General features: G+C 46.4%; 1 protein-coding gene across 3 annotated transcripts; it reads left to right on the top strand.

Moving 5' to 3' along the window:
- Positions 1–1,006: 1,006 nt before the first annotated feature.
- On the top strand, positions 1,007–24,877 carry EPDR1 (ependymin related 1). 3 transcript variants are annotated; one of them, XM_034666088.1, is made up of 3 exons: positions 1,007–1,062; positions 21,935–22,143; positions 23,303–24,877. In XM_034666088.1, exons 1-3 carry the CDS (start codon positions 1,022–1,024, stop codon positions 23,497–23,499), a joined length of 447 nt encoding a protein of 148 aa, XP_034521979.1. In that variant the 5' UTR covers positions 1,007–1,021; the 3' UTR covers positions 23,500–24,877. The 3 variants fall into 3 exon arrangements, with proteins under 3 accessions (XP_034521979.1, XP_011231718.1, XP_019662563.1); XM_011233416.3 differs by lacking the exon at positions 1,007–1,062 and adding an exon at positions 1,869–2,395; XM_019807004.2 differs by lacking the exon at positions 1,007–1,062 and adding an exon at positions 9,456–9,720.

The following is a 24,877-nucleotide window of genomic DNA, read 5'->3' as shown; positions in this document are numbered from 1 at the left end:
ATATATATATATATATATATATATAATTTCTTATGCATTCTCCACCGCCATTTAATTGGTTGGTCCCCGACCTATTTTTAATAGCTGCACAATATTCCATAGAGGAGCTGTGCCATTTTCTTAAACCCACTTGTCTCCTAATTCACCTTTCCACATCTGCTGTGAGGGAGGATGTCCTCTTTCTGAGACCTGATTTCTATTTTGGGATCACCACCTGTCCACTCCACAGCTTTCCTGTGGAAATTCCTGTGTGCCCCTCTCGGGGTTATGCTGGCCTCTCTGAGGGGCATTTTTGTGATTAGGAGGTGCGTCTGATGTTCGTGGTTTAAGGGTCTGGCGAGCAGTAAGATCAGGGGCAGATTTTGATGTCATTTCACCTAGAAGCATTTGTTGAAGTGTTAAACATCTTGAAGAAAGTACTGAAGGGACAGAACCTTTCAAAGCAGTATATTTGAGAATGGAAGCTAATGCATTTGGAAGGGTACAGTGTGAGTGCTGAGGAGAGCTGGAGCAGCCAAGTCATCATGGGGGCCGGGAAGATCTCTGAGGCCTCTAAGAACCCCGTGGCTCTGTCTCAAAGGACAGAGTAACAGTCAACTACAACCAGTGTTTGAGCACTTATTGTATACTGGGCATAGTGCTGAGGAATGTCCACATATTACGTGAAAATCTCACAACGGCGTGACAGTGGAGGTTTTATGATCTCTATTTTATAGACAGAGAATCTGAGATCCAGGGAGAGTCAACATTTTTTTCCAGACCTCACATCTGGGACTGGAGGAAGCTGGGTGGCTTCTGACCCATGTGCTCTTAACCACACTCTCATGCGTTCATCATGCATTTTTTTTCATGGCAAGCACTTTGTGTAAACAGAGCGGGTCCTGAGCCTCAGGGAGGTCACAGTCTGTGGGTGGAGTCACAGGAAGGAGAATTCCCACCCAGAGAGATGAAGGGTATGCAGTGTGTGACAAGAACACTTCAGATGGGCAGCTAACCCAAGCTTTCTGGAGGCGGCTGGAGCATGAGCGAGTCCCAAAGCCTTGCACCAGTGACCAGAGGAGGGTAGACTGCTCTGGGGGGATGTGGGTCTATTCCAGATGACCTGGAGCAGACCGGGCTGGATGTATTCCAAGAACTGCAGACTAGTCACTGTTAGGACTGAAGCACAGAGGACGTGGAGAGGTTGGGATCTGCTGAAGGATTGTCAAACAGTGGAAGGTCATGCTTGGATTATGGAATAGTCACTGGGTGTATGGTGGAGAATAAAGGAGAGCAGGAGTGGAAGCAAACACCTGACCTGGGAGACTTGTGTTGAGGTCGTGGTGAGAAGCGTATCCGTTTGGGAAGTATTAAAGGGGCTTATTGATGGTGGAGGTGAGGGGAGGGAAGAGTCGAGGAGAGGCCCCCATTTTTGGCTTCTGATGGCGTGGAAAAGATAGTGACGTGATTCACGGAGACAGGGTTGGCTTTGTGCACGTGCGATTGAGGATAAACTGCTAACCTGTCTTGCACTGACGGGAAGGCTGGTCCGGTAGTGTTATATTGATGAACAGTCGTGTTGCAGACGGACTGGAATGGCTCAGAGCCCACTGCTGAAGCAGAGGAGTGTGGTCAGGAGAAGGGTGAGGTCCATCCCCCCTGAGCTCGTATTTTCACAACGTAAGAGATGAAATGTTAGAGTCAGACAAATCTGAGTCTGAGTGCAGAATCCTAGTGTGGGTCTTTGGGTAAATTGCTGAAGCTTTCTGAGCCTCAGTTTCCCCATTTACAAAATGAGAATGATAATAGCGTCTAATGGGTTGGATTGTGGCGGGGATTAAATGAGTTCAAGTATGTAAAGCACATAGTGCAGGGTCTGACACCTCGAATGTGCTTAGAACATGGCTGCAGTTGTCCCCATGGCCACCACCATCATCACCATCCTGGTGAGTTTACCGTGGCCCTCAGACCCGCTGCCAGCCTGTGGGCTCAGAAACTAGACCGGGCAGGGCACTCAGGGGTCCTTCCTTTGGGAGCTGACTCGAAGGAAGCAGGCTTAACAGCTAAAATGTATACTTCAGTGAGTGCTGTGGCTGGCATGGCGGCCAGGATTCTCAGATCCGCAAGACTAGGTCATTCTCTCCCTGTAGGCAGAACTATGTGGGAGCCAAATTATAATCAGGAGGTTGTGAGCAAAGAGTTGGAGCGAAGTCACTGAATCTAATGATTGCTTGCTCTAGGCCAGGCTGGATGCTTAATGTTGAGCTTTCCATCATGAGTAAGACAGGCCAGCCCAGGGGAATGGGGCTGAGATTCAGTGATGGGTCCATTTTTCACTGGAAAGATGCCTTGTCACTGGTTCTATGCTACCCCAACCCTGCGGGTCCAGACTCCCACCACTCTGCGGGAAGGCTTGGTGAGTACCCTTCAAGCTGTCTTAGCCACCCTTCTTCATCGATGATTCCGCGATTGGTTCATATAGTCTTTATATGTGTGCATTGTGTCTTTAGCGGGGTCACAGCCAAATCCTGCTGGCCTAGAAGTTTTTCGGCCCCATGTGGTTGGTGATTTCTCATTTCTTTGTCCTGACCTATCAAGTGTTGATTTCACAGCTCAGATTTGAGAAGGCAGTTTTATTCCCCTTCTTCCCAGTTTCTTGGCAAGATGCTGTCTCACAGTCCCATCTCTGGCCCTCAGTCAGAGGTAGAGAAGAATGTTTAGTGCATAAATGCATTTTTAAGCTCTTTAAATGTAGATTTGCTGGAACAAACTCAGAAAATTTTTCAGGTATTAGCAGTCTGTCCAAGAAACCAGATGTTATTTGAAGAAAATATGGATGGGTTGTCTCTTCATATTTATTAGTAAGTTGAGAAGTAAGTTTCAGAATTGGATCAACTTCTTAAGATTTTTATTTTGCATCCAGATTGTTATGGAAAATCCCACTGATAGTTACTTTGGAATGACTAGGACTTTCCAGGCTCTCTTTTCCCTGAGATGATGGAAAAGATTAAACAACTTTACAAGCTTCAGATAAGACAGTCTTAGCAGAAAATGGGGAATATTAGTAATTGATACTATTTTGTTTTCTGGTTCCAAGTGTCTTTCCTGACTCCTTGACTAAACTCACAAGTATTACATTTGGAAGACTGAGGAAAAGCAAGAAGATTATTTTCATATTCCCGCGAACATGTTGAACTTTGTGGGAGAAGCAATACTGAATGAATTTTGTGAGGCCACCAGTAACTTACTGCTCCCACTTACAAAATGGTGGCTTGGGGATTGGAATTAATGGCACTACTGACGTGGAGTGAACAGAGAGGCATTAAGAGAATATGTGTGGGGACGTTAGGGATAATATCTTAGAAGACTACTCACCTCCCAATCCTACATGTTCGGGGATCTTGGGGGGAGGTGGTAAAAGATGAAAAGAAAAAATAGGTCTTAAGTGGCGTGGCAAGTGGATTCTCATTCAAATTCTGAACAGTTCATGTCTGTTTCAGTTTTCCCTGGGCATTCTATTTCTTGGAGAACAGAATATCATTTCTCTTTTGCAGTTTTGGAGAAAGCCACCTAGCGTAGCAGAGAGAGCAGAGACATCCAGGGAGGGAGTCACGGGATGTCAGACATGGCTTCCAGTCCTGGCTTCACCACAGCAAGATCCTAACTTCTCAGGATATCAGTTTTTCACCTTTGAATTTAATTTTAATGATCTACAATGTTTATACTAAAGAGTGTTTAGACCTTTTCCCTTACAGATGAAATGATACCATGGATGCACTCATTGTGCTTTTATTATATCGGGCTGATTCCCATTCCTACTGCTAGGTGATGAACTTAACATGATTCGACTTTTTTTTCTCAGCGTGTCCCTTTGTGTAGGTAAAATCAAAATGCTTTTTCTTCCTTCTCCTTTTCACCTAAACTTGTGTTCCTGGGCAGAGAAATGAGGGGCCACCCTTAAGTGCTCTGACTGCAGACTCAAAAGGCTCTGCTCTGTGTGGGGCCCCCCCGAACATTCCAGGGCATGAATAGCATTGCTTGCAGAGTCTTCCTTCTGCTGTCAAAGATTAACCCCAAAGGCTGTTATCACGCTAGGTAACTTCAACGATCATTGCGTTTGAGCAGCAGGATAAGAGTGCTTTCCCCTTCAAATGTAGAGTTTTATTTTATTTTGAAACTATCTCACTCTTACAGAAAGTAAGGGCATAGCCATTTCCCCCCCGAATCATTGCAGAGTGAGTTGCCAACTTGATATCCCCACCACCCCAGAGACGTCAGCGTGCATTTCCTGCAAACAGAGCTGTTCTCCTTCACGACTGCAACACGGCCGTAAAAACCGGGACATTAACAACTAACACGGATTCATTTCTACCATCGGAAATTCGGGGCTCATTCAAGTTCTGCCAGTTTTCATTTATGTTCTTTATAGCCAAAGGCCCCAGTTTACATTCGAGCATTGCATTTAAGTGTCCTGTCTTTTCCGTGTTTTTCTGGCTGGAACAGTTCCTCAGTCTTCCTTGCATTTTGATACTTTGGAAGATTACAAAGCAGTGATTTGGTAGAATGTGCTTTGATCTGGGTTTGTTTAATGTCTCCTTACGATGAGATTCTAGTTATTTCCCTGTGGTAGGAATATCATGGAGGTCGTACTCTGTTCTTACCGCATTGTGATGTTCACTGGAATTACTTGATTAACTAACGGTTGCAAGGTTTCTTCAGTGTGAAATGGCACTTCTTAGCTTTGTAATGAATAAGTATTTTGTAGGAAGTTTTTTTTTTTTTTTTTTCCTTAGAGAGGAAGAGAGTGGGTGGGGAAGGGCAGAGGAAGAGAGAATCTTAAGCAGGCTCCATGCCTAGTGGGGAGCCTGACCCAGGGCTCAACCCCAGGACCCTAAGATCATGACTTGAGCCAAAATCAAGAGTCAGATGCTCAATCAACTGAGCCACCCTGGTGCCCCTGTAGGGAGGTATTTTATTTTTTATTATTTTTTAAAGATTTTATTTATTTATTTGACAGAGAGTGAGAGAGAGTGTGATAGAGCCCACAAGCAGGGGGCACAGCAGAGGGAGAGGGGGAAGCAGACTCCCCACTGAGCAGGGAGCCCGACGTGGGGCTGGATCCCAGGACCCCAAGTTCATGACCGGAGCCGAAGGCAGTCGCCCAGCTGACTGAGCCACCCAGGCGCCCCTGTAGAGAGAGATTTTAAAACCATGTACACATCCCATTTTCATGACACTCAATTTATTCATTTAATTATATCAGCTTGGACTCAAGGATTCTCACTGTATTGCATTTGTTCTCACTGTTTGTTTTGATGTTCACATTGTCCCAGATCTGGCCAGCGGGAACCTCTTTAAATTGGCTTTTATGCTCTTTAAACATGTATCTCTTATTCTTTGAGCACTTCTTTGCTTTTTGCCACAATTAAGTGTTCCAAAATCATCTGCACTCTCTCTGCTAGAGTCTTGGAATAAGCCCCTTCTGAACCCGGAGCTCTGGTTACTTTTACTGGAGAAGCCAAGACCTCTGCTGTAGTTGCGCTCATAGCTATTAGGTCGTATGGCTCCCAGACCCTCTCCGTGGACGAAGCAAGGGTATGATATAGGTTTGAACACACACACACACAGTCACTTACATATACATATACACACAAATTTACATGTACATACATTGCTAAGCTTCCAGTTCTAATACATATATATATTTATACTAGAACCTCCAATTCCATTCCACCCGCACATAGTTCATTTTTGGAGGTCTCTTCTCAGAGAAAACTGGCTCCCATTATTGGTTGCAGTAGGTAGCAATTGTGCATTGCTGTGATGTGCCCTCCCTACATGGTCCCCTCACCCCACTTGGGCTCTGCACCCTAGGCTAGACCATACAGATGCCTACCTTGCCTGGCCCTACCTAGTGATTTTAGATGACACTGTTGTTCGAGAGGAAAGGGAAGATCAGGTTATTATTATTATTATTTTTTTGTATGTTTGTCTTCTTTTGACTTTCTCTGACTTTCTCTTTGTAAATCCTCAGAATCCGTCTATGTGGCTGGGGGAGGTAAATTAGTATGAGGTGTTCAATCAATCAATTTATTTATTTTTAAAGATTTTATTTATTTATTTATTTGAGAGAAAGATAGACATAGCGCACACGCGCGTGAGTGACATCACAAGCAGGGAGAAGGGCAGAGGGAGAGGGAGAAGCAGATTCCCCACTAAGCAGGGAGCCTGATGCGAGGCTCGATCGCAGGACCCTGAGTTCATGACCTGAGCCAAAGGCAGACGCTTAACCCACTGAGCCATGCAGGCGTCCCCTCCACAAATTTATTTAATCACAACCCTGTTTTGCGTGGATTGGGCTTCCGTTTTAAGAAATCACAACTTTCAGAATTTCAGGAGACTGTCTCTTTTTGCCTTTACTCCCTCCCCTTGATCTCTGATGGCGGGAGCCAGCATTTTCTTTTCTTATTAGCTCAGGAAGTCTGACTGCTTGTGGCCTTTTGATCCTTCGAAAATGAACCATGCTGATTTGCAAAATTGAGTTTTTCTTCAAGAAAGAGATTTTCTTGGAAGCCCGTAAAGTTTGCTTTGAGTCTTAATTCAGTGGGTCTGTTGACCCTGGATTTCAGAGGGTTGATGCTGGGATGCCGAGGAGAAGCAGGCAGAGAGCAGCCTTAGTGCCAAGGAAGACAAGCCCCACGGAGTAATAGGACTGGTGGGGTGTAAGACTAACTTATAACTAGAAGCCAGAGGTGGTCGCCAAACTGCTCTGAAAACATCTTTACTGCTCTCTGTCAACTTTGAGCTGTTTCTTCCTGATTCTGCCCTCGAAGATGGCGGTCAGGGGCAGAGTGCCCAAAGATCTGAAAATATTCCACCAATTAGTGGTTTGTTTTTCCTGGAGTAAATGTGATAGTGTTATATTTCCCCAATTCCAGTAAAAATCTTCTATTTTCCCCTTCATAATTTCTTTTATTTTACCCATCTTTAAAGAAAAAATTCCTCTCCTGATCCCACCCGCTGAAACCCCATTCTTCCCTTCTATTTAAACCAATCTTATGCTAAGTCCAGTCTCTAACCTCTCTGCTCTCTTGAACCCTCTCCAATCAGACCTTGAGCATCACAACTCTACTCGGCCTGCTCCGCTCATTGTTAACCAAATGAGCCTTTATCACTCCTCATTGTACTGCGCTCATTTCCGCCATCTGGTATCTTCACGGACCACATTCTTCCGGTGTCTCTTTTTCCACCTCATTTCCTTTGCTTCTCAGTTGCCTTTGCTCTTCCTCCTCTTCTTGTGGACCATCAGTGGTCGCATGTCCCAGGGCTCAGGCTTGCCATGCCTTTACTGTTCTGTCTACACCCCTCTCTTGGTGCCCTCAGCTCAGTCATGGCTTTGGCATACCCAACACTAACGCCCCCCCTGCAAACAAACAACCAAACAAACAAAAATACAAACATTCTTCTTCTTGCAGGTTTCTTAGGTTCAGCTCATAGCAACTCTGGTTGTTCAGGATCAACCATAGAGCCATCCTTGAGTTCTTCTCCTACTTGCCACGAGTAGTCCAGAAGCGAATCCTGTCACTCTCATTTTGATACAGACCCAGAATCTGACACGTTCACTGTCATCGTGAAGGCCCAAACCCTCATCATTCTTGCCTGGGCTTTTTGCACTGACCTCCTAACGGGTCCTCCTCCTTCCATCCCTGCCCCCTTGGGTCTGTTCTCAACGTAGCCCCTTGAATGGTTCTTCTAGAAATATCATATCATGTCACTTGTCTGCTCAAAACCCTCCATTGCGGTTCTGTCAGAGTGAATGTCCTTACAAGGGCCCGGCCGCCCTCAGGGATCCGCTCCCTGCCCCCCATGTCTTGTTTCTGAGCGGGCAGCAGCCGCTCCTTGCCAGCCCCCTCCAGCTTCCGGCTCAGCAGGCTTCCCCCCTGTTGGCACTTGGGTGGCTGTTTCCTGTGCATAGAAAGCCTTCTCCCTAAAAAGCTGCATGGCCCCCTCCCAAATTAGACTCTCCCTTCTGCCAACATTCTCCTACACCCCACCTCACTGCTTTCGTGTTCAAGACACCACTCTCTGACATACTAATTCATGCTTTTTAAACCCGTCCCCTCATCTCCTCTGTCTCCCCTTGCCCAAAGCAAGACTTCACAGTTAGGAATTTTATCTGGTTGTTGCTGTTACCTCCAGCACCACAGAATTAGATTTTTGGGGGATAATTGAATGAGAGAACGAGTAATAATGGTGACCTAGTTATTGTAGAAGGATACTCAAAATAGGGGTCTGCAAAGAGAAAGAAAGTAAAAATTATCCATAACTGCTCAACTGATACGACTATTCTAATGTCTTCTGAATATCCTGGGTGATTTTTAAAAAGATTTATTTATTTATTTGAGAGAGAGAAAGAGAAACAGTGAGGTGGGGAGAAGCAGAGGGGCAGGGAGAGGGACAGGCAGACTCCCCACTGAGCATGGAGCCTGACACGGGGCTCAATCCCACGACCCTGCGATCCTGACCTGAGCCGAAACCAAGAGTCGGATGCTCAGCCTCTGTGCCGCAGGTGCCCCTGTCCTAGGTGACTCTGAGACGCACAACATGCAGACCCAAGCACGTCCTGTTTCACAATGGACTTTTTTTCACTTAACAACACACCATGCAAGCTCATCCATACTGACTAGTCCTCTTCGATCGTCTTTGGACTCCTGGCTTCTCCTCACTCAGGTCTCAGCTCACCCTCTCCTCAGAGGGACCTTCTGCAACCCTCCCCACCAGCCACTCCCCATCACATCTCGTTCTGTTTTCCTCCGGACACGGGACACGATCCCTGGGGGACATCATCTGGTCAGTTAATGTGTCTGGCGTTTATTGTCTGTCTCGCCTTCATGAGTGAGAGAATGTTATCAGTTTGATTTATCACCAAACCTCTAGCACCTAGAAGTGCTTGGTACATTGTGAGACTCAGTAAATGTGTGCTGCGTGGATAAATATCATTTTCACGACTTTTGGACTACTAGCATTTACCTGTTCATGGAGGAAAATCTGAGTAACACAGAAAAGCAACATAATGAGAGTAAAGATGACCCATCATCCTGCTGTACGGCACTAAGAACCCTGATGTACGAGCTTCTGGGTTTCTTTTCCTATTCCTGTGGATATGATTTTAAAATTAAAATGGAGACCTGCTTCTTTAAGCAGTACCTTATTGGGGGGTGTCATGTTTGTTTCCCATCTATTTCCCACTTGTTCAGACGACTACACCTTGTATTTATGTGCAATTAGATGCATACCACTTTTTTTTTTCTAAAGATATTATTTACTTATTTGACAGAGAGAGAGACAGCCAGCGAGAGAGGGAACACAAGCAGGGGGAGTGGGAGAGGAAGAAGGAGGCTCCCAGCAGAGGAGCCTGATGCAGGGCTCGATCCCAGGACCCTGGGATCATGCCCTGAGCTGAAGGCAGACGCTTAACCGCTGTGTCACCCAGGCACCCCTGCACTTTTTGAGGTTGTGACAACTTTGCCCTTCGGGAAGGTCGCTCCAACGGGCAGACATTTCAGCTGGAAGAATGTGATTGTTCGTGTTTCCCACACTCACGCCTATATGGAGTCTGATTATTTTTGGTCACTTCCAATCTGATAAAGAAGAAACGGAAGGGCAAAATGACATGCCTGCGGTGATGTCGCACCCCCTTGTGATTCTCACTCTGTTGTGACTCTCTCTAATACTCCCCAGGTAAGTCCCCTGTGGGCTGTTGGTTTAACAAAGACACGCCATCGAGTTCAGTAGAAATTTTTTCTGACCTATTTTGTAAAGAATTTCTTCTTCTAATCAGCATGGATATTAACGTTCATCAACCTAGTGATTTGTACTAATAGATTGCTTTACATTAAACCATCTTTGCACTCCTAAAATAAATTCTCATTTATCATTATGTAGTAGTCTTTTAATAGTCTGCTTGATTTGACTCACTAACATTTTATTTACGATTTGTTTTTAATCCATAGCCACAATTTAGCTTGTTCTTTAGTTTTTATTTTTCTGGTTTCTCTATTTAACGTAGAAGCAGCTCTGTAAAATCTAAGAGAATTGGCAAGCCTTCAATGTCTCTATGCTCGCCAGCCTTGAGGTTGGAAAAAATTAATTCCTGAAACCATTAGGACCTAACCCCTTTTGAAGAACTAACTCTTTGATCTCTTTTTAAGATCAAAGATCTAAGATCTCACGAAGCCATTGTAAGGATTTTTTCCCTCTGGTTATTGATCCACTTAACTTTCTGCTTCATTCTGCGTTAGTTTGAGTTATTTATATTTTCCTAGGAAATCTTCCATTTCATCAAGATTATATTTATCATCATCGTAAGTTGGACATGATATTCTCTGAACTCTGAAACAACTTCACCTTATCTGCTGCTATCCTTTTTTCTTCCCAATCTTCTTTTTCCTCATGATTACATTTTTAACCGTCAACTAGTGGATTTATGGAACGGTTTTAGGGTTTATTAAGTATTTATATTCTACAACACGTATCTTCTTTGTCAAGAACAGTTGCTGGTATCAAATGGCACTGCCAACCCGTATTTTGAAAAGTTTTTAGGCAGGCTTGTAGTGACCCCCTAAGACGGCGCACCATGACCTCCAGAAATGGACCCCCCAGGTTCCTTTCATCCACAACCTAGTCCCCTGCTCTTCCCTCGTCAAACACTATTTTCAGGGTTTCTCTTGCTTCTCAGTCCTGATTTTAGAGAATTTCCCCAATATGGGCATTGGAAGTTTCCCAAGCACCAACAGTTCCTATGGCAGAAAGTGATTGTTTGTGTTTCCCACACTCACGCCTATATGGAGTCTAAGTATTTTTGGTGGTGGCTCAGTGCCTCTTTGAACAGAGAGGCTGTGTGAAGATTCAGTCCCCCAGCAGGGTGCCTCCATGACCCTCAGATCCTCTAAAGACTGGAGAAGCTCTTGGACAGATGGCTCCTAAGCAGAAGACAGCTGCTCCTGGGCAAAAAGCCTGTGATGCTCCTTCATGGAAGGCTGCTTCTGTGGTGGCTAAGGTTAGATGGACTGGGAAAGTTCCAGAGTGTGAGTTGTGCCAATGAGTGAGAGCCATCAGCCTGCCCTGGAAGAGGCAGCAAAGTCACCCCTCCAAGCTCCCCTAGTGTCTTAGTCTGTTTAGTCTGTTGTAACAAATACCAGAGACTGGGTAGCTGACAAGCGACAGTTCATTGTTCACAGCTCTGGACGCTGGAAGTCTGAGATCAGGGTGCCAGCATGGTTGGGTAAGGGTCCTCTTCTGCTCATAGACTTCTCGTTGTATCTTCACATGGTGGAAGGCGCCAGCTGGCTCTCTGGGGCCTCTTGTATAGGGGCATGAATCCCATTCATGAAGGCCCCACCCTCCTGACCTAATCACCTCCCAAAGACCCCACTGGTAATGCCATCACCTTCGACATTAGGTTTTCAAAACATGAATTTGGTAGGGTTGGGGGAGGGACACAAACCCTCAGATCATAGCGCCAGAGACCTTGCTGCCGTGGAGCAGCCCCGAAATTGCCAAGCAAGATGTTGTCAGATAGGAAGATGGTGGCACAGGGCCGAGAGCCACATGAGTTCCTCGGTCTGACATAGCATTATCAGCTACGGGTGAGCACTAACTTAGGAGGAATGTATGAGGCACCATGAACCGCCAGACTAGTTGGTGTGGCATCCAGGTTCAGCCATGATGAACACAGGCCTTCTGAGGTTGCTCAGATGTACTTGTGGGGAGGACCATGGTAAGCCGGACCATCTGCATTAATTCCAAAGCTTCTAAAACAACTGCCCCCACACCACTCACCAAGTCCCTTACTGAGGTACATCTTATATTCTCTGGAATTGTGAGTCCTTCTTCTCAGAACGTGTCATCAAGAAGCTAATGATCCAGGATGTCAAGTTGAGAAAGGCAGACATGCCTCTGAGGAAGATGGCGGGGCCCTTATGGAGTTACTGAGTTGGCTGAGGTCAAGAGGGAACAGTGTCTCCTTAGGAATCCCAGGGACACCTCTTGGCAGAGGGGCCCTGGTAGTCATGGGGGAGGCAGTGGCAGCAAATGTAGAGAAAACACAAGAACGTGGAACTCTCCTTCCAGAAGGAACGGGGCAGTGGACAGTGGGGAGCAGAGGCGCTGGGAACAGAATCTACTTCCGATTTAATATCCACTGAAGTGTCATGTCATGTTCTGTGTTCTGATGTGGTTTATATATTTCCTCTGGATGTGGGAGACCCCTCTCGCTCTGAATCGAGCCCTCTCCCTGTCCTCTTTGTCACATACTGTATTTTGGACAGCGACCCCCCACCCTCGTCCAGCTCCAGTTACTGTCTGGGTTGCCCTTGGGACCCCCCGGAGAGCCTCCCTCGTGATGTCTCAGTTGTCCTAAGGAGTGAGGGGATGAAGCTTGGGAACCCACTTTCCTGCCACCAGAACACAGTTTCTTCTGTAAAGGATAAGTATGTATTTAGGTCCCACTCAGTACGTTGAAAGGAATTTAAAGTGCTTGGGTGATTTCTCCTTCCGTCTTTCACCATGCTGAGTCAAGCCTCTATAAGGTCAACTGCTTTACTTGTTAAACACAGAGGAGTTTCCATTGTGTGAGTGTTTGCGCAAACTTCTAAGTAGCCTTGCCACAAAAGAACCACAAATGATTTTACTCCTTTTATTATTATTTGCTGCAGTATCTTTTATGCCGTTGATACGCTTATCTGCCTGAATCCTCTATTTTGATTCAGGTCTCAGTCAGCTTGAAAATGTATTCAATTAATTTTCTTCAGAGAGGGTATGGCTGTGGTGGTACAGTTCTAGGGATTTTGATAAAGATTTTATTTATTTATTTGAGAGAGAGAGAGTGAGGGAGCACATGATTGAGCACAAGCAGGGGAAGCGGGGGCGGGGGAGCAAACTCCCCGCTGAGCAAGGAGCCTGATGCGGGACTTGATCCGGTGACCCCGGAATCATGATCTGAGCCCAAGGCAGGTGCTTACCCAGCTGAACCCCCCAGGCGCCCCCACTTCCAGAGATGTCGAATGCCTGAGAACATCCACTTACTGCCATTTTACATACAGCTAATTTTGGGGTATACACAATTTATTGGGTAATAACAATCGTGTTTTGTGCTTATGGCACAAAAAGGGAAGTCTGATACCAAACTACGTTTGGGTTGGTTTTAATACATTTTTTTCCGGTCCTCGTTTTTGTAGGTTGTTTCTGTTATCCTGGAACATTATTAACATCTCCAGGTTCTATCCAGCTCTAGGGAAATTTCATCTGCTGTTTCTGGAGGCTGGCTACTCTCTTCTCTCTTTGTTCCTTGCAGAATCTCTACTTACATGGATTGTTTCTCTCACCCCTGTTGCCCCACATTGCCCCACATTGCTTATCTTTCCATTAGCCTTTTGGTCACTTTGTATGTCTTACCTAGAGTTCTGGAATCGTACCTTTTACATCACTGCTTCTGTTTTTTGTTTGTTTGTTCTTTGTTTCCCATAGCGAGAGCATTCTGCGCCACTTTGATAATCATGTTTTTCATTAGAGAGCTATCCTTGCGTTCACACATTAGTCTTTTATTTCTTAAATTCAGTATCATCCCAAATCCCAGTGAAATTAAAAAATAAGATTTATATTTTAGACTCATAAATGGTTAGCTGCAAGGGCGTCTGTTTCTATTTATTTTATTTTTTGTTTTTTAAAGATTTTATTTATTTATTTGACAGAGAGACAGACACAGCAAGAGAGGGAACACAAGCAGGGAGAGTGGGAGAGGGAGAAGCAGGCTTCCCGCTGAGCAGGGAGCCCGATGCGGGGCTTGATCCCAGGACCCTGGGATCACACCCTGAGCCGAAGGCAGACGCTTAACGACTGAGCCATCCAGGCTCCCCTGTGTTTCTGTTTACACACAGTGACGACTGATATGTTTCTCCTGAGAAGCGTAGCACTGACTGGAGGAACTGACTAGCCTTGTACCCTCCCAACCTCCTTAACACCCCCTGATGTGTGGTTCTAGAACTCACTGTGAACCATGGCAACATGGGTATCCTGGTACTAATGATGCTTTTCCTTCCAATGGTGAGAAGACAGCTTGAACTTGAACTTTTTTTACCTTCCATCCGCTGAAAGAGTATATGGCTGCACGTTGCCAATATTCATCCTGAAACATTCTTGGAAAAAAAGAAATCTCTTCAGTTTCTTGAGCAACATTTTCCTCTTTTGAACTCGAATCCAAGTGGTGGAAGCCCATCATCTTACAGCTCCTTAAATTGCACACATGATTGTTCTTTGATTTCGCTTTGCCTAGGGCTGCGTTCTCAAGTAACTTCATTGTCCTTTTGTTATATGTGGTTGCTGTCAGCCTGCACGATGAGTTTCTGTCTGACACAACAATTTGGAAATAGGGTTTTGGTTTTCTGTCTCATAATTACCGTCGGGTGTAACTCAATCTTGGTATAGGCCGGGATGGCAAGTGGCTGCCGGTGAGTTCTTCCTGCTAAGAGTCAGAGAGCTGGCGTGCGTCCCTGATCTGTTATATGGCATAGTAAACAAATCCAAGTTTGCCCAATTTCTTCCCTAAAAGCCAGAGTCCTTTTTGTAATCACAGTATTATATTTGCCCACTCCCTTTTCTGCAATTGAAGGTATCTTGGGTGGCCAAGCAGTTATAGGTGGATGGGAAGAACCCCTCCTTCCCCCCTGTGGAAGGAGGGGAAGGAGCACGGGGTGAGTGAATTAGAGCGAGTCTGGTAGGAGAGCAGACCCAGAGTCCAGTCCTGGCACATTATTTACGATTTAGTTATGCTCTCAGCCTCATATTTTCTCCTCTGGTTAAAAAAGAAAGAAAGAAAAAAGCTAATAATGTGTCAGCCAGTGGAATTTGCGAGTCTGTAACGTCTGCCTCAGACTGTTTTTTTCTTTTTCCTTCCTTTTTTTCCCCTCGGCTACTCTGATTCTAAACAGAAAAACAGTTGCCTCTCAGCTACACTGGCAGTAGCCTTTCTGGTTTATCAATGCCCAAGCCGGGCTCTGATATCGTGGGTTCTGGGCTTAGCCAAATCCTTGGGCCCTGCTCATTCTGGAACGAAAGGCTCTCAGAGAGTCATTGAAAAGCATCGGATAGATCAGAACTATAAAGCAGTGGGTTTCCTGTATGTAGGGTGCTTTCAGCTGCACGTGTCAGCAAATCTGACTGACAGGCGCTGAAACTATAAGGACGTGTGTAGTTCACCTCAGAATGCTGGTGATGCGCGTTCCGAGGTCGGACTCAACGGTATCACCACGGCCCCTCGTTCTCCTCCACCCATCTTCTCTGCCATTCTCAGAGAAAGTTGGCTCACACTTGCAAGACGCCATGCTGACTTGTTGCCTCGCGGCCTGAAAGTGGCTGTCCCCACTCCAAGCATTATTTCCTTGTGTTCAAAGACAGGAAATGAAGGACAGAGCAGGACAGGGGGTCTATTTTTTTCGAGAGAAGAGAAATCTCCAGGGGCTCTCTTCTTCCAACAGACTTCCTTTTACATCTCCAAGGCCAGAACCAACTACACCCCCAACTCCAAGGGAAAAAAAGGAAGTGAGTCGATGAGAATACTTCCTCAGTCTCTGTATTGACAGGCAGGCAGGAGAGAAAGGGTGAGATGCCTGTGGGTCTGCTCCAGAGGGGTCCACTATGGCCCTCAGGACCGTTCTCTCCTTTATCCTCTGTCCTGCCTGGATGAACCAGCCCTTCGTCATCACAGGGCTGATCAAGTCTTCTGTGCGCAGATGAGATGAGTCGTTTCCTTGTCAAACATGAAAGGGTGACCGTAAATGTAACCGTTCGCAGGCTTTCCTACAAAGCTACAATCCCTTGCATTTGTATAATGATTTTATACCTGCTGTCTCAAATCATCTTCATAGTCATGCTTCGAGCTTCAAAATTCTGGCCTCTCTTTACATATGAGAAATAGGGAGATTAAAATTATGATCACAGAGCCCAGCAGTAGTCAACTGGGAACCTCAATTTCTTGACCTGAGCTTTTTTACTGTGCAGCTCATGCTGTCCGTAAACCTTATCCTAAAGTAGGAAAACTAGGTGGAAAGGTTTCCTCCTGCCGTACTATAACTGGGTAAACGTTTAGGACCTTTCTAATGGGATGAAATGAATGAAGCTCTACATGCAGGTAAAAATTCTAGTGTTCCTGGGGCGCCTGGGTGGCTCAGTCAGTTAAGGGTCCGACTTTTGGTTTTGGTTCAGGTCATGAGCTCAGGGTCGTGGGATCAAGCCCTGCGTTGGGCTCTGTGCTCAGAGGGGAGTCTGAGACTCTCTCTGCCCCTCTACCTCTGTCCCCCTCTCCCCTCTCAAAAAAAAAATTTTAAGTCCTTTGGGAAACATTTGTACCTTGTAAAATATAAAATAGAAATTTCTTTCGATCCAACAATTCTGGTCTTTAAACTTTTCATAGGTTTGTAAACACAGAAAGGCAAAAGTGTTTTTCTCCAATTTATATTCAGCTTTGTTAAGATTAACAAGTTGTAGAAATAATCTAAGTACTCATGAGTAGGGGATCACTGAAGCAAAGCATGGTGTGTGTGTGTGTGTGTGTGTGTGTGTATGTACACACCCAAGGTGTATATATGATATATATATATATATATACATTCAAACACTAATGGGGCCAGGTCAGGGCCACAAACACCAGCTAGAAGGAGCTCCCACTGACAGAACTTGTGACAATCTGAGCATCGAATGGAACAATGACTTTAATTGTCATACATTGAATATATAAAAATTCTTGAGTCCAGCGTGATGATTGATAGATAAATAGATAAAAAGATAGATGTCATTTGTTATACCATTGGTATCCCAATCTCTAGTGAAATAATTGATTCAGGAAATGGTTTTACCCAGAACCATTAGGTGACAGTTATTGGCTAATAGGCTCTTCCCAGCATCATAAGTATTCCTGACCAATTACTTGCTAACTGTAAAAGGAAGCACCTTCGTGATGGAGACATCTGGAGTAACCATCTAACTTGGTGATCGAAGTTAGTAGCAGGGATGGGACATCACCTGTCTTCTGCTGTCACACATCATGAAACACACAGCCTCATCAATTTCTTTCCAAAAATCTTTAACCAAATTACATCAAGCCTTTAGAATTCAGGTCTAGTTTGGAGGAATGACAGGAGCTAGAGGAACAAGTTAAATGAAGAAACTGACAAAAATATGGAATGGGGAATGTGCAGACCTGGAGTCAAGGTCATGTTAAAAATATAAAAGGTAGGAGTAGTGTTCCAGATTTTTAAAACAGTAGAGACCTAACAACCAAATATAACGCTTGAAACATGGTTGGACTCTGATTTTATTTTATTTTTTAAAGATTTTATGTATTTATTTGAGAGAGAGAGCATGAGCTGGAGAAGGGGCAGAGGGAGAAGCAGGCTCCCCACTGAGCAGGGAGCCCCATGCAGGGCTCCATCCCAGGACCCTGGGACCGTGACCTGAGCCAAAGGCAGACGCTTAAGCGACTGAGCTGCCCAGGTGCCCTGGATTCTGATTAAAAACAACAACAACAACAACAACTTTAAAATACACTTTTGGGGGACAACTGACTATGGACCAGGTATTAGCTGGCATTGGGGAATGAATTTTAATGTCTTAGGTGTGATAATGGTAGTGTGGTGGGGAGGCAAAAAGTCTTTGTTTTTAGCAAATATTTAGAAAATAGATAAAGCAAATAGAGCAAAATGTCACCATTATTGAATCTAAGTGGTAGATACAAAGGTAATCATCGTACCTGTCCTTTATTTTCTGCATTTTAAAAATATTTCATAGTAAATTAAGAAAAATGGATTCCATAAATCTGTATTTTTTGACCTGGAAGGATATCAAGGACAAATGGTTGGTTAGGAAACACTGTATTCACTCATTTTTGTAAAATGTGTCTAGTACATGTAATAAAGCCTCTAGGATATTTGCACAGCATACTCATAGCAGGGTCGCAGGGTTATTCACAATAGCCAGAAGGTGGAAACAAGCCAGGGTCTACACACAGATGGACGGATAAGCAAAACGTGGTCTCTACGTTCAGTGGAATATTAGCCTTATAGAGGAGGGGGATTCTGCCATACGCTACAGCATGGATGAACCTTGAGGACACGATGCTGAGTGACAAAGTCACAAAAGGACAACTACTGTATGATCCCACTTACATGAGACACCTCGAGAGTCAAGTTCACAGGGACAGGAAGTAGCACAGTGGTTGCCAGGAGCTGGAGGAGGGGGAAGTGGGGGACTGCTTAATGAACACAGAGTTTCAGTTTTGCAAAATGAAAAGAATTCTGGAGGTTGGTTGCACAAGAATACAGATGTAGTTCGCTCTATTGAACTACACACTTAAACGTGGTGAAGAGGGTAAATTTTACGTTATGTGTCTTTTGCCACAATTTAAAGAAATTTAAATAAAAATATCCGTATATGTTTAGACACAGGCACAGAGTTGTTACTTCTGTAAGTTCGAGTTCCTGGGCATTTTTTACTTCATTTTCCATTTCTGTACTGTTGGGATTTTTTTTTTTATTTTTATTTTTTACTTCAGACAGGAATCAGTTTTACAAAAACCAGAAGATAGAAAACTTCTACAGGTTTTCAGTGTTTTGGAAAACATGGGATGGTAGAGCGTCAGTTTTAGGACAATGGATTTTCAGGGAACAACAGAAATGGTCAGTGAAGCCTGAGAATTTTGTCAAAAGCAACAGACATCCTTGGTCCCACGAGGAGAGAGGCAGAATGGGGCACTGGGCGCCTCTTCTGCACTGAGGCTGGTGTGGAGAGCTCAGCCTGCTGACCCCTTGGCCGGGCCCGTCTGGCCTGACCTTGCGCGCAGCTGAGGCCTGGCAGGGCCCTCCTGGGAGCTGTGCTTTGCTTGGGGTCTGGCCAGTGAGGAGGAGTTTGCTGGCTCTTGTTGACCCAGGCCTGACCTGCCTGCCTTGTCCTCCAGGCCCTTTCCAGCGCCTCACCTTGCTTGCACCCCGGGGGCGTGATTTGTGACTCCTGTCCTCCCGGCTGCCTCCACTTCGGAGCCAGGCTTTGATCTTGCTTCCCGGGATCGAGTTTCGGTTGAAGACGGTCAGTCCAGTCCTTCGGGTCTACGGGTTATTACCCGCACAGCATCCCAGGCGGATGATTCATTTCAACCCTGGCTGATCTCTGCATTTTGACCTAATGGCTCTATCAGGCACCAGAGCCTGTGTCCTCTTTGAGATGGAGAACCTTACCTCTTAACCAGGAATTGTGTTCACATCCATACCCAAGCCACAACAGCATCATCAAAAGCTTCTTTTCCAAACTCAGTATGGAGCGGTACTAGCATTTATGTGCATATGGGACTTTGATAAAAACCAAACAGTTATACGGCCGTATTTGGTTTCCCATTAAATGAATATTTTCTGTTTTGCTTAAGACACTGTCAACATAACCTCGATATCAGATGATGGCCTTTTGTGAGAAAATTAAATATTTTGAAAACAGCAAAGTACTGAGAACGCTGTAACAAACACCTGTGTTCGGACCACCCAGAATGGATAAATGTTCATAGTTTGTGATGATTCTTTCAAGTCTAGCATTCTCATTTTGAAATTAAATTTTCCCTCTGTGCATGGGCAGAGCCGGCCCCGGGACAGCGGTGAAGTTGGCGGCGTTCCTCTCCGGCCGCCCCTTCCCCTCCCCAGCTGGGGGATGACCAGGCGGCCGTGGCCCTGGGGTCCGCGCACGGCCATGGCCACGGCCACGTGGTGTCTCTCCAGGACAGCTGTGCTGGCGGCTGTCCTCCGGGGCTCTAGGTGGAACAGCGGAGTCCTCCACCGCATTAGAAATGAGGCCTGGTTATGAGTCACACAAAAAGTTCCAGGCGGAAAAAAGCAAAGTTTATTACAACAAAGGAAACCTCATAACTCTGCAGGGGGATCTCCAGACACTGCGCCTCGGAGAAGAAACGCATCCAGCAAATGCACCGCTGTTGGGAGTCCCGGCTCGCCACCGTGTCTCCTGCTTCCTTCTTCACTCTTGCTCGGTTCGCGTGTCCGAAACAGCCTCCCACTGCCTCGGAGCTTACAGGGGACATGTCCGGCCACATAAGGAGACTGCCTCGCAGTCCTCGGGCAGCCCCACAGGTTCTTCGGGGGGAGTCTGATCGTCTCGCCCTAGGTCAGCTGTCCTCCTCTGGTCCAGTAAGCTCTGGTGACGCTGGCCGGCCGGCCAGTGTGGCTGTTCGGGGGCTGAGGGCTGTTCTCAGGAAGCAGCACCACCCCCCCCCCCCCCCCCCCCCCCCCCGGGCACAAGTCCGGGGGANGGGGACGGTCGCTAGAGTGCAAGAAGCACACCACAGGGGGTTCGGCAGGAGTGACGACTGTCTAGGCTGGACATCTGGGGCCTGGGAAGGCACGAGAGGACGGTGCTGATGGTGAGAATAAAGAAGAGAGCCCCCCTGAGGGCACACGGTGCAGGTGTTTTGTGCGGCCTGCTGTCCCTGAAAAGCTCGTGGGACAGGACTTGTGTCCAGAGTCCTGTATTTATGAATGGACAGTCCTCTAACATTGAGAGTAATGTGTCCGCACTCTTACATGAATGCTCAGACTGATGTGCCAGGGACTTCACCGGGCACGAGACAACAGTGACAGACCCCCCCCCCCCAGCTCCTGCAAAGGGTTCACAGTAGGTCGGGAACCCTGCGTGTGTATTTTTAATAAGAGATTGGCTCCACTTTCATGGGAGTGATATCGTAGCAAATGAACACTTCCTTTGCTTTCTGCAGTCACTCCCACTTCTAAAAGGCGTGGGTCTGACCCTCGTAAGCCATGTCAAGTGTTTGCTGGAATGAAGCAGGATAGTTAAATCTAAATACATAAGATGGGGCCACGGTTGCATTTCCATACTGGCTCGTAGGAAACGGAAACATGACCCTAATAGTGGTACTATTTTAACCATGTAGACAGTGATGGTTTATAATAGTTTTTCTGAAGAAAATACTTTGTAAGCTCGTCCTTGGGATGGCGAACATTTGCCCTGGAGGCAGATGGAGGCTGTGGGGTACGGTGAGTCTCCCGTTGTTTGCTCAGGAGAGCCCCCCTCTCAGCTCGGTGGCCCTCGGGTGTCGTGAATGTCCCTGTGTGAGCTCAGAGCACCTCCTCACTGTGCTGGACCAGCAGCAGCGGCCTGAGTTTTGGGTTGACAATCAAACACAGGGCTTCCCCCAACACCAAGATTGCTTAGCTGTAAGTTCCACACAGGATTGGGGATAACACGGCATGCAGGGCGATTTGGGGAGTGCCTGCAGACTCCCCGCCTAGCCTGGGAGTCCGTCTGGCTCGCTTCACACATGGGCTGTACACGTGGGCAGGAGAGACGAGGCCTAGAGCACGTGGACAAACTGTGTGGGAAAGTAGTCGCTCTGGGGTCCCCCCAACGTTTGTGTCTCCGCTTCCTCCAGGTATGGGGGGGCCCTCTTTCTCACGCAGCTGTGCCTTACTGAAGCCCATTAGTCGTGAGTGACAGTGGAGACAGTGGGGTGCAGGTGTGTGGCCTGGCCTCAGCAGCTTCTAGCTGTGCTACATTCAGTGCACCCCAATAAGTCCTGATTTGGTGCTGCTGGGAGAACTCAGCCAAGCCAAGGGTCCAATCCCCCTGGGTCCTTGTGGCTAAAAGGTCACAAACCAGCTGTGAACCCAAGGCCCCGTCTTCCTCCTGTTTGTAGCCTAAGCACAGGATCCGGCGTATAATAGCTACTCAATGATTCAATATTCAATTTTGGACTCTGAATTTTAATGATTTCGTGTTTAGGTTGTCAATGTGTCGAGTGCTCATAAGTACGTAAGTGATTGCCTCTATTTTTTCCTACTACGATGACTGTAACATGAGGTCCTGATCTATTCTCTTTATGTGTATCTTTCAGATTATTTGAATATATTTTGCTCTATAAGGATGGAGTGATGTTTCAGATTGAACAAGCCACCAAGCAGTGCTCCAAGATCACCCTGACGGAGCCCTGGGACCCTCTAGACATTCCTCAGAACGCCACGTTTGAGGACCAGTACTCCATCGGGGGGCCCCAGGAGCAGATCACTGTCCAAGAGTGGTCCGACAGAAAGTCAGCTAGATCGTGTAAGGCTTCATAAAATAGCCAAGTGCTGCATCTCGGGTAGCGTGATGGGGAGAAAGTTTAAGTCCATTAAGGAAGGGTAGTTAGGGCAATTGATAAGCTTAAGCAAATTGTTTAACGTCCCCCGCACCTTCTTTGAGGTCCCGCCTGCACCCCGCCCCCACCCCGTGTACTCCTGCAGGTTGTTTAGCTCCAGAATCTAAGCATCATATTTGAAACACCTCAGCCTTCTAGCATCACCTGTACCTTTCTGCCACCTTGGCTGTTAGGGGCTTATCCTTGGCTCTGACATCGAATGGTCCTGAGATCTGTGACATGGAAGACATCTGTCTGAGGTCTACTTTACAATCTCATATCACTTCCTAAAGTCACGGAGAGCAGATCTACCCCCATTATTCTGAGTGTCTGCTTTTGCACATAGGTATGAAGCATATAGGTATGAAGCTCTTCTCTGTGATGCTTCCGTACGCCTACCCTAGAACGGTTTCAAAAACGCAGGCTTTACGGCGTATGTGGGAAATAGTACAAAACAGTGTGAGAACAGATCCCCCCCGCCTCCGCCAAGCTTAGCATAGAATTATCATATGACCTAGTGATTCCACTTCTGGGTGTATACCCGAAAGAATTGAAAGCCAGGACTCAAAAAGATATGTGTGCCCCCGTGTTCATAGCAGCATTAACCATAATAGCCAGGTGGTAGAAACTGCCCAAGTGTCCATCGGCGGATAAATGAATACCCCAAATGCGGTGTAAAGAAACAATGGGATATTCAGCCACGGATAATATTGGATGAACCTTGAGGACATGATGCTGAGTGAAATAAGCCAGTCACTAAAGGACAAATACTATATGATTCCACTTATCTGAGGTCCCTAGAGTAGTCCCGTTCACAGAGACAGAAAGTGGATGGGGGTTGCCAAGGGCTGGGGAGAGGGGAGATGGGGAATGAGTGTTAGAGGGCACGGAGTTTCCACTGGGGAAGATGACAAACTTCCGGAGATGGGCGGTGGTGATAGTTTCATGTGAACGTATTTAATGCCACTGAACGTCCTTAAAAACAGTTAAAAGGGTGAATTTTATGTATATTTTACCGCAAGAGAAAAAATAGAGGCATTTTGCCTATCTTCTATGTTAAAAAGACAACTTACCTTCCTCTTACAGATGAAACCTGGATTGGCATTTATACCGTCAAGGATTGTTACCCTGTCCAGGAAACCTTCACCAAAAATTACAGTGTGATATTGTCCACGCGGTTTTTCGACATACAGCTGGGCATTAAAGACCCCTCGGTGTTTATCCCTCCGAGCACCTGCCAGACAGCCCAGCCGGAGAGGATGAGCGAGGACTGCTCCTGGTAACCCCGTGAGCGCCCCAGTGGTGGCATCGGACGTCATCCCCAGCTTGAAAGGGATTCGAGGCTTTTGAGAAGCGAGAACCTTCACCGGAGAGAACTAGCGCGACTGTAGGAAGATAAACACTGATCTGGGGCTCTTCGTATATGGGATTTTGACGACTCAAGCTGTGTTTACGAAAGGGCAGAGCATTTGTGCAGCCCGTGTTGGGAGCTGTGTTTTCTGCACCCGCAGGTGGATCTGGGCGCAGGGGCAGATGTGAGCGAGGGGGGCGGGAGCAGCTTGCCTTGGCCGGGAGGAGGGTTCCGTCACTGACCTTACCGAGAATGGCTGGATTGCTGCCAAGTGATGATAATAAAAGGCAGAACGGCTTTGGTCCGTTTTGTGGTAAAGTTTTACATTCTCTCCAGATGATGGCCCAATATTGCCGGCACCGGGGGGGTGGGGGGCGACCTCTCCCTTAGCCACTGACAAAGTGATTCTTTAAGATCCCTCCCAGGCTTAAGAGCTTTATGGCATGACCCGATTGGTGTAAATTTTGCAAGGAAATGAAAGGCTTTAATACAAAGTAATTATTCGTAAAAGAGACATTTTAAACGAGAGGGTCTGAGAATCTTAATGTCTCACCTGAGTAAGCACGAGCCACGTATGCGTCCTCTTCTCTATGCAAGACTATTGCTGTGTGCCGAATCCTCACCTATTTGTCAGGAGACCTAGAAATACAGATCGATTCTAAAAATAGCATTGTGCTGGGAGTCAGGAGACTGTTGTCTTCAGAATCCAGGACTGGAATTCCTCTGTACTTGAATGCCTTTGATGCACTAAATGCACTATGCTTTCCCCCACTCGAGCCCTCCTGGGGCAGTTTTGCAACCCCTTTATCTATGTGACTTCTGCTCGTCCTTCCCAGGTCTGCTCACACTTGACCTTCTGTGAGCTGCTCCCAGGCCGGCCCGGGTTGGGGGCACTCTGTAGCCTGAGCATGCTGTCCTCGCCATACTTATTAGGCTGTGTGCTAATTTCCTGCTTCCTGGATGCTGTCGCCCACGAGCCTGGCCATGAGCAACTTGAGTACGGGTACCACGTTCTGTTTACTTTTATATGCCCAGCGCCAAGTAAGTGCCTGGCACGTGCTCAGTGCCCCAAGCATTTGCAGAGTGGAGAATGCCAGTCTCTCCGGTCATGAGTTGCCTCATTTGTTCAAGGGTTGGGTTTGCTGATCTCTAGGGAGACTCTTGGTGATAAAATTTATTATTCTAGATTCTTCTACTATTGTGTTTCATCTGGCTATCATCTATGACTAGGAGAAATGTATGACCTGTATATCACGCGGAAAACAATCTGTATGACTCACAGTTTATTTCAATAAACACGTTTAATTGCA

This window comes from Ailuropoda melanoleuca, chromosome 1, assembly GCF_002007445.2.
Source record: "Ailuropoda melanoleuca isolate Jingjing chromosome 1, ASM200744v2, whole genome shotgun sequence".
NCBI lineage: Eukaryota > Metazoa > Chordata > Mammalia > Carnivora > Ursidae > Ailuropoda > Ailuropoda melanoleuca.
This window is presented reverse-complemented; position numbering and strand designations above follow the sequence as displayed.

What these genes read in the sequence shown, in the direction of transcription:
- EPDR1 (XM_034666088.1), top strand. Translation starts at nt 1,022, where the DNA reads ATGAGCGAGTCCCAAAGCCTTGCACCAGTGACCAGAGGAGG. An exon ending in GCACCAGTGACCAGAGGAGG is followed by an intron (nt 1,063 to 21,934) that starts GTAGACTGCTCT and finishes TGTATCTTTCAG; the next exon opens with ATTATTTGAATATATTTTGC. An exon ending in CAGAAAGTCAGCTAGATCGT is followed by an intron (nt 22,144 to 23,302) that starts GTAAGGCTTCAT and finishes TTCCTCTTACAG; the next exon opens with ATGAAACCTGGATTGGCATT.